At 50.4% G+C, this 15,310-nt stretch overlaps 1 protein-coding gene across 2 annotated transcripts in view; it reads right to left on the reverse strand.

Moving 5' to 3' along the window:
- atrn (attractin) overlaps positions 1-15,310 on the reverse strand; it is a 73,414-nt gene that overhangs the window by 12,827 nt on the left and 45,277 nt on the right. For both annotated transcript variants that reach the window (XM_041069041.2, XM_029139090.3), the window contains exon 26: positions 14,067-14,145. In XM_041069041.2, coding sequence (XP_040924975.1) covers positions 14,067-14,145 — 79 coding nt within the window. The remainder of the gene's footprint in view (positions 1-14,066; positions 14,146-15,310) is intronic.

Here is a 15,310-nt window from a genome sequence, read left to right on the forward strand (position 1 = left end):
CAGCCCAATTGATTTAGTGGATAAAAAGCAGATGGAGGAGCATCTGAATGTTGCAGTAAACAAAACTTTATAGATCCGACGGACCCCGTCAGCCCCTCTGCAAACAGCCCGTCCGACATCCAGCTAACCTTTGTTAAAACCGCAGCATCTGCTTAAACTAATGTGCTTTTGCTGGAACTCTCACAATCGGGTATTTTACTGCGCACCTGGGAACTGTCCACAATCAATAGCCCGCGCTGCTGAACAATAAGATGCACCGGTGCAGCGGGTTCTGGATCGGGCGGGAGTGAAAAGCTTCAAGCTCACGGGCGATCGAAGTTCTGCCAGTTTTATCAGCAATTAGGAAAACGCACGACGCAGTCGTGGCCTCAAAAGGAAAGCGACGCCCCTTTAAATGTACTTGATGTCCACATCAAGGGGGAATTTAGCAGGTTTGACCAAACGATGAGTTCGTTAACCACCTTCTTCAGCTCCGTTTGCATCTCAGTAACTGAGCTGCAACACGACAACACAGTAGCAGCCAACACTGAAAACCCAAACATTCACATGGACGTCGCGGCCCCTCATAAATAGCAGCTGCTCCGCGAGTCACCATTACTGGCACCTCTGGGGTTTGCGGGGCATCTGGAACACTGACAGAAGTCAACGATGGGCCGATCAGCGCCGCACTTTGAACGGGCGATTAGCATTCAGTCCATAGGGGTTGCCTGAAAAAGCCAGCAGCTGCATTTACTTGAAGCTGTTTAAAATGAAGACCTCATAGCAGCCAGCAACTCCGTGCAGCTGTCCATCAGCAACAACGAGTGTGTGGAGGGGGTTGCAGGTAACACACGGATGGGCCACGACTCCAGAGCTGGGCAGTCAGGCAGATGTTTGTGTGCAGCTCATTCTGACATACACTGTTCACATGGAGGAGTTGTTTCTGCCTCCACCTAAACCCTGAGGGATGCATCACATGCCTAAAAGTGGATACGGATGCTGCCCGACGCTCGGAACATGATGCAGCTACAATCTATCTCCCCGTGACCGACTGGGCAGTTGGTCTGGGGCCTCAAACCAGCTGTTTGTCCACTCGTCTCAAAACCTCTGGACTGACACCATCTGGTAGGCAGAATCTGGAGAACAACAGTCTTGGAAGGAGTCTTAGAGAAGATACAATTTGCACAAATCTCATTATCCCGTGGTGCGAGTAGGCAGCTGCTCTAGAGTAAACACTCAGCGCTCCAAAGACAACCAGAAGCCAGAGGAGTTACAGTGAGAGTCCTCCTTCCTAAACGAGCTCTTATTTTTATATATTAATCAAGCTTGTTACTTATTGCAAATATTATTTGCAACAAGCAACAATGTAACAATGTAAAATTCATTAATTTAAGTAGGTTGTGATTGGAAACAGAACTTCATAAATGTGTGTTAATAGATGTTTTAGACCATCACAACAAGCTCCAAACGGATCTGCACCAAGTGCACTATTCATACACACATTAGGGTTGAGTTTAATGGTCGCATCTACACAATATCTAGTTCTTTAGATGCTGAAGAATTCCTCTGCGTTCACCAGTTGGTCCCAAATGTTTTGGCCATCTGCTTGGTGTTGGCCACTTATATGGGGGATTATAAAAACACTGTACAGAAAGCAGATGCCTGTTTAATGGCATAAATGATGTGGACGAGAGTGAATCATAACAGTACAGTTGCAAAACAAAGTAATGATGATAAAACTGATAGAAGCTGGAAACTGCACCGTTGGGTTCTGGTTTGTGAAGACTTTATAACTGCGTATCCCTTTGAGCCACTGACGGTGTGACGTCTGTTTCACTGGAGCTGCAGGTAAATCAGCGACGGTCCGAGCCGCAGCATCAGAGCACTTCCACTGGCTCTCCTACATCCCGTGTGTAGTGAGCAGCAGCGAGCCAGAGACCGAGTGCGTCAGCAGCGCACACGAGAGGAGGGAGGAAAACAGAAAGCAGGATGCAGAAGAGACGGGAAATGATGGATGAGAGAGTGATGGCGGAACACGGGCAGGAAGCAGCCTGGAGACGAGCGCGTGCGAGGGGCCGCCCCCGGGAGGCCGCGGACCCCGTTTTACCAACGCAGCGCGTGGACGGAGCTGAACAAACACGCCGTCTCTGTATTAAGGCGATTATTTATTGATGCGCGTGGTTAAAAATTCTGTCGATAGAGCTCTCAATCATCCGTCAGCCTCACTGAGGGGAAACTGCGGAGGGAGGGAGGGAAAGTGTAGAGAGAGGAGAAAGAAAGTCTTCATCTGTGAAGTGATGTTAGCTGCTCGCTGCTTCATCTTTCCATCTCTCCGGCGCTGAGGTGGGGGGTAGAGGACGCACGCTGTGAATACTGACAAGGGAGAAGGCTTTGATCCCGCCCTCCCTCTCTCCCTCCCTCGCTCGCCCACTCATCATCTCCACATCCCATTGTCTCTCTTCTTCTCTCTTCTCCTGCCATCTTACCCCGACGCTTCCGTCCGTGCCAAACGCCTCTCCGTCCATCACCCCCCCCCCTTCTGTGCAGCCGCTTCCCTCACTTCCTGTACAGTGTAAACTTTCTCGGACAAAGTTGGGCGATCAATGCTAAGAGACCACGTGAATATAAAGTTGTGACGAGATGAAAGCGGACGTGAAGGAGGATAGAAAACAAAGAAACCCTTCGATGAAGCAATTACTGGGAAGATTCACTGAGGGAGCATTTAATGGATCAACGCAGCAACCACTCAGATCTCCTAAAGTCACAACGGCTTTCAATGAACACAACCACAAAGAGAAGCACAGCAGATTTTGGACTAAAGAGCAGCAGAAACCGAGCAGATCAGATGAGAAATGAGCGTTTCTAGCGGGGAGACGTGTGTGGTGTGTTTGAATTGCCTGCCAAGCTGTCAGTAACACCTGGCCCTGCTCATACAACGCGTAAACAGCCGAGTCCTGTGTCCAGGTGACATAACTCATCTGTAACGACTCGGCGGCGCTGATGAATGAGTCCAGCATGTCATTTCAATGTGCGTCACATGCTTAGAACAACGCGTAAACCCCCGGCCCACCAGCTGCGCTGCGTGTCACGATGCGTGCGTCGTGCGTCGTCCGTCACCCGTCGCTGGCGAGAGACAGAGGAAGCTGTCACAGAACGGGAGACGCGCTCAGGGAGCGAGACAGTGGCGAAAAGTGCAGGTGGAACAACCAGCACGGCTCCATTAGCCCAAAAACAGCCATCATTAAACCACTCCATTCATCCCTGTGGGTCAGAGGTTTCCCAGCTGTTGACTTTACAGTGAGAAGAAGAGGAGACTTGAATAAGAAGGTGAGGAGGAGGAAGAAGTGAATCAAGGTAAAGTGAAGACAGCCCGGTGATGAGATGAAACAGAATCAGAGAGCACAGGAGCGGCGCTTTGACAGAGGTTCCTGGGCTTAGTCTAAGCCAGGCTCCAGCAGCTCCAGAGCGTGGGGGGGGGGGGGGGGGGGGGGGGGGGGGCTCAGGTTTAGATGCCACCAGGACAGATGAGGGTCACCTACAGTGCAGCACGTCTGGGATCATAAGCCGGCCTCTAGATTGCGAGCAATAAGGCGACTGGCGCCGATCCAAACTCTAATTCTATGCATCGTCTGGGTGGAATTAAGATTAACAGGGTTTAGAGGCGTCTGGGGACCTGGGAGGGGGCCGGGCGCACACAGTGTGAGTGACACCACTACAAACTGCAGAGAAGCAGCTATAAATCCAAGCAGACCGCACACAGACACCATCTATTATTCATCCAGCTGCACCTGATTCTGCAAACCCTGAACCTCCACAAGCCCAAAAATAGCACCGGCCCGTGCACATGCACCGCGCATGCTAGCAGGAAACGATGTGCGCGGCTACAGCGTCTGTGATCAGTGTTTTTTCTTCCGCTGACAGGGTCTTCCCTTTACAGCACGCGCGCCGTCCCGGAGCCTCGCAGCCTCCTGTGGTAGGTGACCTTCAGCGCTGCCTGCTGCTCCGTCTCATCGCCTAACCTCGCCGCTCGCTTCAGGATTGATCACCTTGGAGGTGGGCCTTTTGTTCTGCATGGTGGTGCAGCCAAACGCTGACCCTAGGAGAGAGCGGCGGCAGCAGCAGCAGGAGGAGGAGGAGGAGGAAGAGGGCTCTCGTGGAATCTTAACGCCGCGCTCTACTTAATCTACAGGCGCCTTGAAGCTGAAGCTGCTGCAGTGACCAGGAAACATGTTCCAGGGATGATGTGCTCAATAAAAAGTCACTGCCAACTATAAATAAAAGTCATTAAATGTTTAGATGCTTAGGACGAAAGTAAACATTTCCAGAGTTTATCGCTTGTGAGGCCTAAATCTGATCAGCGCCGGTTTCAAGGGCGAGCTTCCCTCTTCCATCATTTGCATTCTGCTGCACAGAATTCAATTAGCTCGGCTTTCAAACGGATAGTTTTCATACGGCCAAGTTCTGTTTCGGAGGATTGCAGAGACCGCAGAGAATTACCGCAGTATTGGTTTTAATGGACATCCTCATGAGTTATGAGCAAATAAAATCTAGGGTTGAATAGAAATGAACAGAGGACACTGCCCCAAATGAGCAAAGCTATAATAAAAACCCAATCTGCTGATAATTCATTTCCTGATAGAGCCGTTCATCATCGCGTTTTAAGACTAGGAGTTGTTCGATAATCATTACATGTCTAGAGATGTTATTGTATTAGCTGGTAATTGACTGGAGAAGCGGGTTTCACTGCGTCAGCCCCGTTAAAAAGCAGCAGATCCGTGTCGCAGGCCCAGACCCAACGCGGTGGGGAGTCGCTGGCGAGACGACAGCGCAGGGCAGCTAAGTGTGAGCTAAGTGTGAGGGATGGAGGCGCGACCGCCGGCTCAGAGCTGTGGCTTCACTGCCGGGGTCACCTTGAGCGATCCATCCACCCGCAGCCGCGAGGAGTGAAGGGAGCGGCTGGAGCGCCGGGTCCCTCCCCCTTAATGGTGCTCTGTGGAGGGTGAGATAAGGTGAGGGTCTTCCCCGTCTCCCGCGCCCGGTGCCACAGTTGCCGCCACAGCTGGAGCGGTGGGAGGAGAGATGTCCTGATAGCGCCCGACAGCCGAGACAAACAACACATTACTCTGGGAAGAATGTGTCAATGTGCTTTCACGTCGTTAAAAAAGATGAGGTGACGATTTAGTTGCTTCGCTTTGTCGAGATGTGGGAATTCTTCCCCCCCTCCGTCGTCAACTCCGAGGATAAAAGAAAAACCATTATAGTTGAAAAAGCTTTTAAACGAAAATAAAATCATCACCTGTGCATTTTTGTTCAGGTTCTAGAGGCGCAGCGTTTCCCCCGGAGAGCCACCTGCCGCTCTGCTCCACTGTCAATCACCACAACTTTGAAACGTACAGATGTGGATTTGGTGAGTGTACAAAGAGAGGCAGACGTGGCGGGGGGGGGGGCGATTCCTGCGCGTGTTCTCACCGCGGGAAAAGGGGAAGACATCTTGAACGCGTACATGACAGCTACGGAGCAGGTAATAAAGTGCGGGGGACGCCCCCATAAACCGACGCTGGCCCTCTGCAGCACAGGCCGAGCACAATATCAGTGAACCGTAGCGACGAGCCCGGCCTCAACAGCCCGCCTTCAAGGGCACGATTATTGGTGCTGAGAGAAGCCGCAGCAGAATTCAATTTGGAGGCTACGCCAAAGTAACATCCACCTCTCCCAACGAAACGCCCCTCGCAAGGTCGCGGACGCCACAGTTCACGCACAGGCTTCGAGTGTTGAGTGGGTGAGTTCACGCCGTCAACAAGAGCCCGAAGAGCTGGATTTAGTGGAGCCACAGGCGAGGAGCTTTTGTTCCCGTCTACGTCCAGGTCCAAGTCAAGTCCACCCGTCATTCTACCCTCACATTTCATTGTGTACATGTTGGTGTATTTTAAACTCCTGCTCCTTTTCCATGTCTTTCTTCTACCTACGCTTCTATTTTTGACTCTCTGAAAACGAAAACAAAATAAGAGGATTATTAAAAGAAAAAAAAAAAAGTGCACGTCCCCAGGATGAAAATGGGGCTAAAGATAAAGTTTGGCTCGCTCCAACTCTCCCTGATGTTATTCCGCACACTCCGACGCCGCTGTCGGACTGGCGTCTCGTTTCTTAAATGATTGCAGTCACACGTGCACCCGATGGGCTACGAAGGTCCACCTCACCACCAACCAGCGCTGTGCAACGCTCCAGGCAAGCACAAGCAGAGCTACACCTGAATCCCCATGATGCTCAGATTATAATGTATTATAGAGCATTATGGAGAAGTGCACCGTAAAAAGGGGGGGGGGGGGGGGGGGGGGGGGGGGGGGGGGGAGGTGGGGGCTACAGCTGCAGAGTAAAGGTGGAGAGATTGTGTTTCCCTTTCTTCCCTGCTCATGTGTGAACTGCATTCACATCCAGCCATCTGCTGCTGGGACTGTAGTGGAGGGGTCGGGAGCGGCCTCCTTATCATTACGCATGATTCTGGAAACTAATTTGATGCGGAGCTCTATGTGCTCCTCCGTATCTCATTGTACACCGGGTCCCTGCTTATTCGGAGCGCCTCGGTGCCAATCTCTCCCACTCCACTGAGCTTTCACACCGAACCATCTGCTGCCGAGCTCGCCGCGCTCGGGCTGCGCGCGTGAGAGGCAGCGCGAGAGTCAAAGCGAAGCTGGTGAAGTCTGAATGCGAGCGGGCGCGTGGGTTGATGAGACCGACTGGACGCCTGGTTACGGGCGCGTCGTTCACCAGCTAGCGCTGAAGCCACTCTATGAGAACTACAGGCGGCACAGCTGTGTTTTTAATCCTGCCACGACCTTTCGGCCGTACAGTAGCCGCTGCTATATTTAACACCGAGGAAACCTGGCTTCGATCCGATAACAGCCACACCCCGGTGCAATAAAACACAGCCGCCTCATTCATGGAGCCGGCCTATTTTTACAGCTCACCTTGTGACTGCCATCATGAACGGTATATTGGCTGCTGCTGCGATAACTTCCCAGAGTTGTAAAATCCCAGCTGAGCCTTTAAGCTTTTAACTGCGCGGCTCCGGTTACTTCAGACAGACGTGGCTTACTCCTTGGTACACACTAATTTGCAAAGTTATTCTTGGTCTGTGCCAAGGTGTGACGGGAGCATGGAAAAATAGGTTTACCTTCACTCCTATCTGACTGGAGTGACTCAGCAGTGTGTGCTCAGTACAGAGCATCACTGCGAGGCAGAGGTCAGTCTCAGGTTGAAGCTAAAAGACACTGGGACGGACGTCTTTTTGCCCGACTCCGCTGCCTTTGTGCATAAAGTCGATCAAACGGTGATGTTTGCACGTTGGAGCCAATTATCTATGCCCGCGTCGCCATGACAACGGGCCACTTTAACTTGCGATGTACGTGATGCTGCAGGATGAGCGCATGTCTCAGTTGCAGCTTTGCCCGACTCGCTCTGAGAAGACGGACCGAGGCCCACGCGCTCACGCTTGGAGGCGCTGCAGTCGCGCGCCACAGGAGCCGTCTGGACGCTGAGGGCGTGGCCACAGGTCGCACAGGTCCCCCCCCGTCTACCAAGGTGGGAGGAGATGGAAACGGACAGGGGCCGAGGTGAGGAGCTGGATGGCACAGGCCCCCAACCCACCACAAAGCTGACCATCGGCTGTGCTCGAGCGGCCGAGGAACCGCTCGACTCGACGTCTTTGCGGTTTATTTCGCAGCCGCGTTCTCTCGCTTTTTCTATACGTGAACTGACAGGAGGAGGAATGTAGGTGCATTCACCAAAGGCAAGTAGTACAAATAATTTAATAGACCTTTGCAGGGTTTTGCGTGAACATCAAAGCTGCGATGATGATCAGGGCTCAAGGACGACGAGACATCTCTCACATTCTCCACAACCATCACACGAATTCGCTTCTGCTGTAAAGGAAACAAATAACACGTGCGTGTACGCATGTTAACGCTTCCTTTTGTGCGCTCCAGTTCGTTGTATGCCACAGATTTGCTTCCAATGTGTTTTTCCTCCTTTCACGCGTGCGGCGAATTGCTTGTGATGAAGGCGACGCCGCGTCTGTTGCTTTTCTTCGGGGGGGAAAACCGGCAGGTTAATACATTCAAACAAAGCCAGCGGAATGTGTGACTTTAAGAAGCCGAGCTATTTCACAGCAACCCGTCTTGTTAAGGCCTCAGATCTTTGCCTCTGAACTGCTCTCGTTCCTTTGGAGCGTTCGCGTGCGGACCGTCCGCCTTCCACTCGCAGCATCATCAAAGGGAGAACACAAGCGGTGGCCGGTCTGCGCGTTCAGGCTCAAAGGGAGGATTCTCAGAGTGCTCTAGCTCTGCACAACACTTCATTAACACCCCACAACCTGAGCTGTATAACATTTGATTAGGAAAAAAAAAAGAAAAAAGGTTCAGTGTACACATCACAGGCCATTGAGCAGCTTTCCACTCATTTTATGGCATAATAGCAGGTATTTCCAGCAGCGGCCTGAGCCTTGACACCTTTGGTTGACATTCATATTTATAGCCGTGCAATGCAGCGGTGGTAACGGGGGGAAGGGGTGAGGAGGGCAGTTTAATGGGGTAATAAATATGTGAGGGTATCTGGAGACATTTATGTGGCTTCCTCCCTCTCCCTCCTCCCGGCGGCGGTGCCTCTGGCGTAGTGTAAAGAACCCGCAACACAGTTAATCATGTTGGGATGCGGCGGCAGCGATCACAGATATTATCACATTGTGCATTTCTGTCGATACCTCAGGGTGCAGTACACGTCTAATATATGCCAAGTTACGCGTGATGTATGTCCGCGTTAGGGCCACGATGGATGTCGGGTAAATACGCGCGCTGTCATTAGGAGGAGGTTTTCGGAGGTACAGTATGGAGGCAGCGGCATCGGCGGGATATAAGATGCTGGGGAAGATAAACCGGGAGGAAAGATCACCGGCAAAACTGACAATGAGCATCAAAAGACTGATTGTAATGTGAGCCACAGAGTCATTCTAAGAGCTTTACTGCCCCTTTATGAATCAATACGAATGAATCAACTCCTACGGCGCCAGGTACTAAAATCCCAGCCTTTGTGCATGTGAGCACAGACTTCCACACTGTGTCCTGAGGCACAGAGAGCGACTGTGCCATTATTACAGTATTTTGCATCATGATGAACAACCCCGTCACGGGATGCTAGTGCTGAATCTGCCATCTAATTAGCCCGCTCGCTCTTCTCTCGTGCTTTCATCAGTTCCGTCTGTTACGGCCTCCGCGCGCGGAGCCTGAGACCCGATGCTGCTGCAATTACGGCTGCAGATAAGAAAATTCAACTCTTTGCGACGCCGGCTTTGTATGAGGCGCATGCAGAAGTCATTCGACTGGGAGCTGCAGCCGCCGCTCCTCGCCTTCAAACGCTCCCGCTGGAATAATCAGCCAACAGGTTGCAGCGGTGCTTTATTCCCACTAAAAGGCTGGTGCCTTTGTGGCACAAAATGGCCGCCGCGGCAGGGCCGGTCTATTGCCATCTGGCAGCTCGGGCCCCTTCAAAGGAACTGTCAGGTCTCAAAGGAAGGCTTTGATTATGACTCAGGCAGGACAGGAATACACACACACACACACACGAGACGAGAAAACACACACACACACGCACACACACAAACACACCCCCCAAGCGCTTTGAAACACTCGCCGACAAGAATGCGGACCCCAACAGGTGGGTTGTTCCAGAAGCCTTCACGGGTCTCAGCAGGTGATCGTCTGCTATCACAGCGAGAAGAACCTCAAACACAGTCAGAAATGTATTTTTACTCCGCTCTAAAAATTTACAGCTGAGCGCCTGCCAGTGCCAGGATAAAAATGCATTGTGGCGGATGGCATCATCAGGGTACTTGCCAGATTTGTGGGGGTTGACGCTGAATGCCTAACCCCCAAACAACATGCAAACACGAGGCGTGACGGGACGCGCACACACACACACACACACACACACACACACACACACACACACACACACTTAACCCCTTCATGTCGTAACCTTTGACCCTTCAGAACCAAACTGTAAATCAAAACAGATGACAGATTCATCCTTTTGTGCCTGGTGGCTCAGGTCATTAAAGTGTCAGGGATTTATTATCATACGGATGAGGTCCATGATTTTAAACAGCAGCTGTCTCTGCGTTAACGTGTATAAATGTCTCATCGGCTGAAGGGCAGCGCTGGCCAACGCCTATTAAATGGGAAACCAGATCATCACATCTTTGGTTCATCCGGTTACACACACGTCGTAGGCTTTGGTGCTGGTTGCCTTTCGGAACTGTGACTCGTGGTCTGTTTTACTTCCACAAAGCTGCTCCAGCGAGGCGCTTTCTACGGCTTCCCTTAAAAAAAAGAAAGGAACTCAAAGAGAGACTTAAAGATTTAAGCTCACACGTTTTCCCAGAGCGCTCAGATGAGCAAGGAGCAGGGAGTCCGAGGCGTTGAATATGGATCGGCCACATGTGTCCCACTGTACGGGGCAGAGGTAAACACGGGAATAAGCAGATGCAAATGTGTGGCACTGTATGGTGATGCAAGCGCTGAGTAACAGGAGGGAACTGGGAGCCAATGTGGGCTGGGAGCCTGGAGGGACAGCGCCACAGCGGCTCCTGGTTGCAGACGGAGAGCGGAGTCGGGCGGGCGGAAAAATGACTCGCTTTCTGTGCAGCAGGAACGAGGCGTCACGCCGCATTTAGACCAACACGTAGACATCAAAGCAGGTCTGCCACGTGGAAATGTGTGTAAATTTGTGCACGAGCGGGATAAGGTAAAAATGGAGCGTCAATTAAAACTAACACCTCTCAGACGGTGCGTTCGGCAGCATCGCGCGTGTAGCGCTCCCTAAAACCACATGGAGTAATGAGGCTTTAAAAACATATTTTTTGGATGTAAAAGAAAAAGCTTCTTTGCACAAAAAGCTACTCGATGTCATCTCGCAGTCGGGAATAGAGTCGGTGAAAAGTTATGTCCGGGCGTAAATCTTTACGAACGCGGCGCTCGCGGCTCAGGGCGCGTGAGGAGGAGAGGTACGAGTGAGATGCCAAAAGCTGCTGCGGAGCGTTTTCTAAAGAAGTCACAGCCCTAATTGAAGCTGACATCTGTGATACGAGGCGCTCACTATATAACTAATATAGTATCTGCTTTCTCCCAACCCACGCCTTCCCCTCGGTTCGGTCTGAAGAGCTGTGATCCGTGATTCATTCCACGTCTTTGTGGGTTTTCTCTGAGAGGCACCTATATTTGAAATTTTGGTTTTTTGGAAACTTCTGCATGTGAGGAGGCCTGGCGTTGGAATTTAACTTTCAAAATAAGGCCAAATTAAGAGGAAAGAAGCAGAAGTGATGACTCCAGAGGCTGAGGACTTTGCAGAGGGAATCATTAAAAGTCCCCTCAGCTGATGTGTCTTTGTCTGGCAGGATTTTAGCGCAGCCACCTCTAAGACAGAGATATTAATCTTGGCAGAGCGGCTCGTCATTAAGGTCCCCACCTGCTGTTCCAGCTCTCCATCACGGCCGGATGGCGCTGGAACCAGGACGCCGCGACACCTACTTTGTGCGAAAAGTGATTTTTACGTCAGCGCGTCCGATGATTTAATTACACTAGATTGCAAAACTGCGCGACTCAGAAGGACTTCTCAAAAATAGATTAGAAAGCCCGCTGTTATTTGCAATAGCGGCTGGCAGAAACATCTTTATTCATTAAGCAGCGGGTCTGAAAGCGCCCAAGCGCTGAATGGAAGAATGACTCAGGTACCATTTTGACTATTGTACTTTAGGGAAGTAGTATCCGGTGCCTGTTGTGGCTTTTCCCAATATGATCGAGTCTGAATCAGCGGCGACGCACCTTCTAAAAGTCTAGATCATGAGGGTTGGAGCATTTAGTTCTAGATTTATTTGAGGTTAACACTGATATGATGTTGGTTGACATTTCAGATCGGTAAATTGGCAGCGTGATTGCTGTAATTTGCCAATCATATTTTAATCATTGATAATTTACACCAATCACACGGCTCTTTCATACAGTACAGTATTTATAAACAGGGCTGTGGCATCAGGCGTGTTTGTGTAGTACAGTATGTACTGTATGCACACTTTTCAAATTAAATAATTAAATTAAACTCTGGTGATCAGGCGTCCTTCTAATCACAGACTCCACGAACGCCGTTCCGATCAACATTCCTGTTTTTCCAGGTCCATTTTTCCCGGGGACAGCGATCCTCTCGACCGAGGCTAATTTTGTTTAAAGGTGAGCATGTAGAGGGCGCAGCTGCGGAGTGGTGAAGGTGAGGGGAGGATGTTAAGAGGCATCCAGAGGTCAGGGCGATGACAGCGCTGCGGGGCCGGGTTACAGCCAAAAGGCACTTCAGCTCGGATGGCGAGCGTGAAAAGCATAAAGCAAAAAGTTCACATTAAGCACAGCATTAGCTTTAATGCCCTCAGACGCTGACACACACACACACACACACACACACACACACACACACACACACACACACACACACACACACACACACACACACACACACACACACACACACACACACACACACACACACACACACACACACACACACACGCTCGCAGCCTTTCAGCCACTCATTCAAAAGGTGGGCCAAACCCTTCTGGAAACGCAATATGAAAATGCAAAGAGCGCTCTCCACCCGTTCCTACTCGAGTCACAGCAGCAGGTGAGGCTGCAGCGCCGTTAGACGCGCGTTCGGCCTCCTTCCTGGGCGCAAACACGACGCCAAAGCTGAGCACGTCTATTGTGGCTGCTGCCGCCTTAGGAAGCGTGATTATCATCGCGCGGGAGCTTTGTCACGACGCGTCTCCAACAACTGCTACTCGGGCGCGTCTGACACTGCTCATTTGACTTTTTGTCGTCAATCTAAACCTCTGAATGAGTTTGAAGTGAGAGATGACAACCGTCGTGTGCACTGCTGCGGTGGCGCCGTTCACACGCCTCACAGGCTGCGTTGGAACCTGGATGCCGTCCAGTCAACTAAACTAATGGCTAGAGTTTCTTCCAGTCGACTCAGAGAGACTTGAAAGACAACACGTGCTGGGCCTTTGCCACAGAGCCAGTTAATTAAGGTCAGCGCACTTCAGCGACTTCACCTGCTGACAGCTTACAAGGGAAACACTGTTAGCTCAGAGTGTGGCGCGTTAGGAGCCCTGTGGTTTAATAAATGCTTTTTGACTCTGCGTCCACACATCAACAGATTCTGAATTACTGTTCTGATAATTATCTTTCTATCATGCTCCTGCCTCTGTCCTGTCGCATGAATGGGCCGCAGTTGATAAAAGCAAGCTTTACTTTTGCACATTAAACTATCAGCGAAATGGCTGCTGATGGCCAATTGTAACAGACTGAGACTTTGTGTTTTTGTGCCAATGCACGGGGACTCTGCCGCCGCTAATGAAGTCGTCTCTTTTGTGTTCAGCTGTAGGTAATCGCGTGACATCCACGGACCGATAGGATCGCTGTACTGAATTAATTATCAAAAGGACTGCGATATCGCTGGGTGATCTACAAGTGCACAGATAGAGAAATCAATCCTGCACGGAGCCTGGGGGAAACACCACGTATGAATATTAATGGGAGCTGAAACATGGTCGCCAGGAGACACAAGTATGTCCAAAAACACTTCTAACTGTACAGCAGCACACAAACCCCACTGTGGATTAACACTGAGACGTAGTAAAAGCAGAGTTGGTGCTTTGCAATATTTTCCTTCATGAAGAATAAATAAAGACTGAGTCTGTTGCTGCGTGAATTTTCAAGATCAGAAAAATGAACCGGATTGTTTCCATGAAGTCAGAATTGTTATTTAATGCCGTGCTACTTGGTTTGATTTGTTTAGGAAAGTATTCAGTACACGGCTTCTTGAGAGTGATCATAAACCATCCCATCAGACTCTGATGAAGATAAAATGTTATGTTCCCCCTAATAAAAATGCAATGATGACATAAGCGCATGATTTAAGTTCATTTACTCAGTAAATCTGCATCAGTGACCATTTCAGAGTGTGGACCCTCAGGACATGCGTCAGCGACTTACCTCTCGCCGCCGCGACGCCCAGCAGCTCTGTTTGATCTTCCAAACCACGGCGGCCACCAGCAGCAGTGACAGGAAGCAGCTGTGGACACACGGGTAAGAAGAGGAGAAGAATCAAGAGAGAGAATCAGACGGATGCCAAAGGCGTGGGTTCAGCCATCTGGAGAAGAGAGAGACCATTGTGTCATAAATAAATTAATCACTGGTCATTTCTTCTGCTTCAAACAGGGTTTTGATCTGACAGCAGAGGTGATAACAGCTCACATTGATCTGTATTATTATTTAATGAGCTGTAGGTCCAAAGGCTGTGAAGAAGTCTGCTCTGCTCCAGTTAATACAGCCTTTAAAGTTTCCCTCCCATCAAGGTTCCTACGCTAAAAACCCAGAGTCCAGTGGGTTATGCACTGCACAGATAGAAAAGCTTTACAGGTATGTACAGAAAACATGGAGGATGGTGTAACCAGATCACAAGTGGAAAAGGGCGTCAGACAGAGAAAGCGGCTGTCAAGCCACAGAAAGAGATGAGAGACCAGAAAAGTCTGGGACAGACTTCACACTTTCCATTAAACCCCAAGAGGTGTGAGGTTGGTAGGTCACACACAGAACCGTTGGCCGCCTCAACACATTTACATGCATCACCTCCGCGAGCCACGCACCAATTAGTCGCCTTATTCTGAATGTCACCATTTTAGTACGACTGCGTTGGCATGAAGTGAGATTTTCTGTTTCCCTTATTAAACACGTCACTAATCTTCACAGCATGTTTCAGACAGGTGCTTGTTATGCACACTTCACTACGCTGCAGATCCGGAGCCCATTCCAGGTATTCGGCTTTCCGGAGCCGCGGTTGCGCTTCGAAAGCTATGAAGAGGAGCAGGTAGAGAAGACAAGGGTGCACGCAGACATCAGAGGAAGCCTCTGCTGCCGCCTGAGCGCCGTTCCCCGACTGTCATGCCTTTAGCTGCTTTTCTGTCACATTCTCACGGGTTCTCTGGCCCCAGTCTCCCCAGAGTTCACCTCGTATCAACTGGCTCCGGATGCGTGAGTATCAGCCGCCTGACGGCAAAACCATCCAAGAGTTCCCTTCCAGACAATCAACAATGAAAATACACACAAATTCACATCCAGATGTTTATTAATGCCTAAAAAGGAATCGACACTCTTAAAAAGCTTAAAACGCAGGTGTTTGACCTTTGACCATTAAAACCTGATCCTTAGTGTCAGACTTCGCCCCTGGAGGTGCTGCC

This window comes from Betta splendens, chromosome 22, assembly GCF_900634795.4.
Source record: "Betta splendens chromosome 22, fBetSpl5.4, whole genome shotgun sequence".
Taxonomy (NCBI): Eukaryota; Metazoa; Chordata; class Actinopteri; order Anabantiformes; family Osphronemidae; genus Betta; species Betta splendens.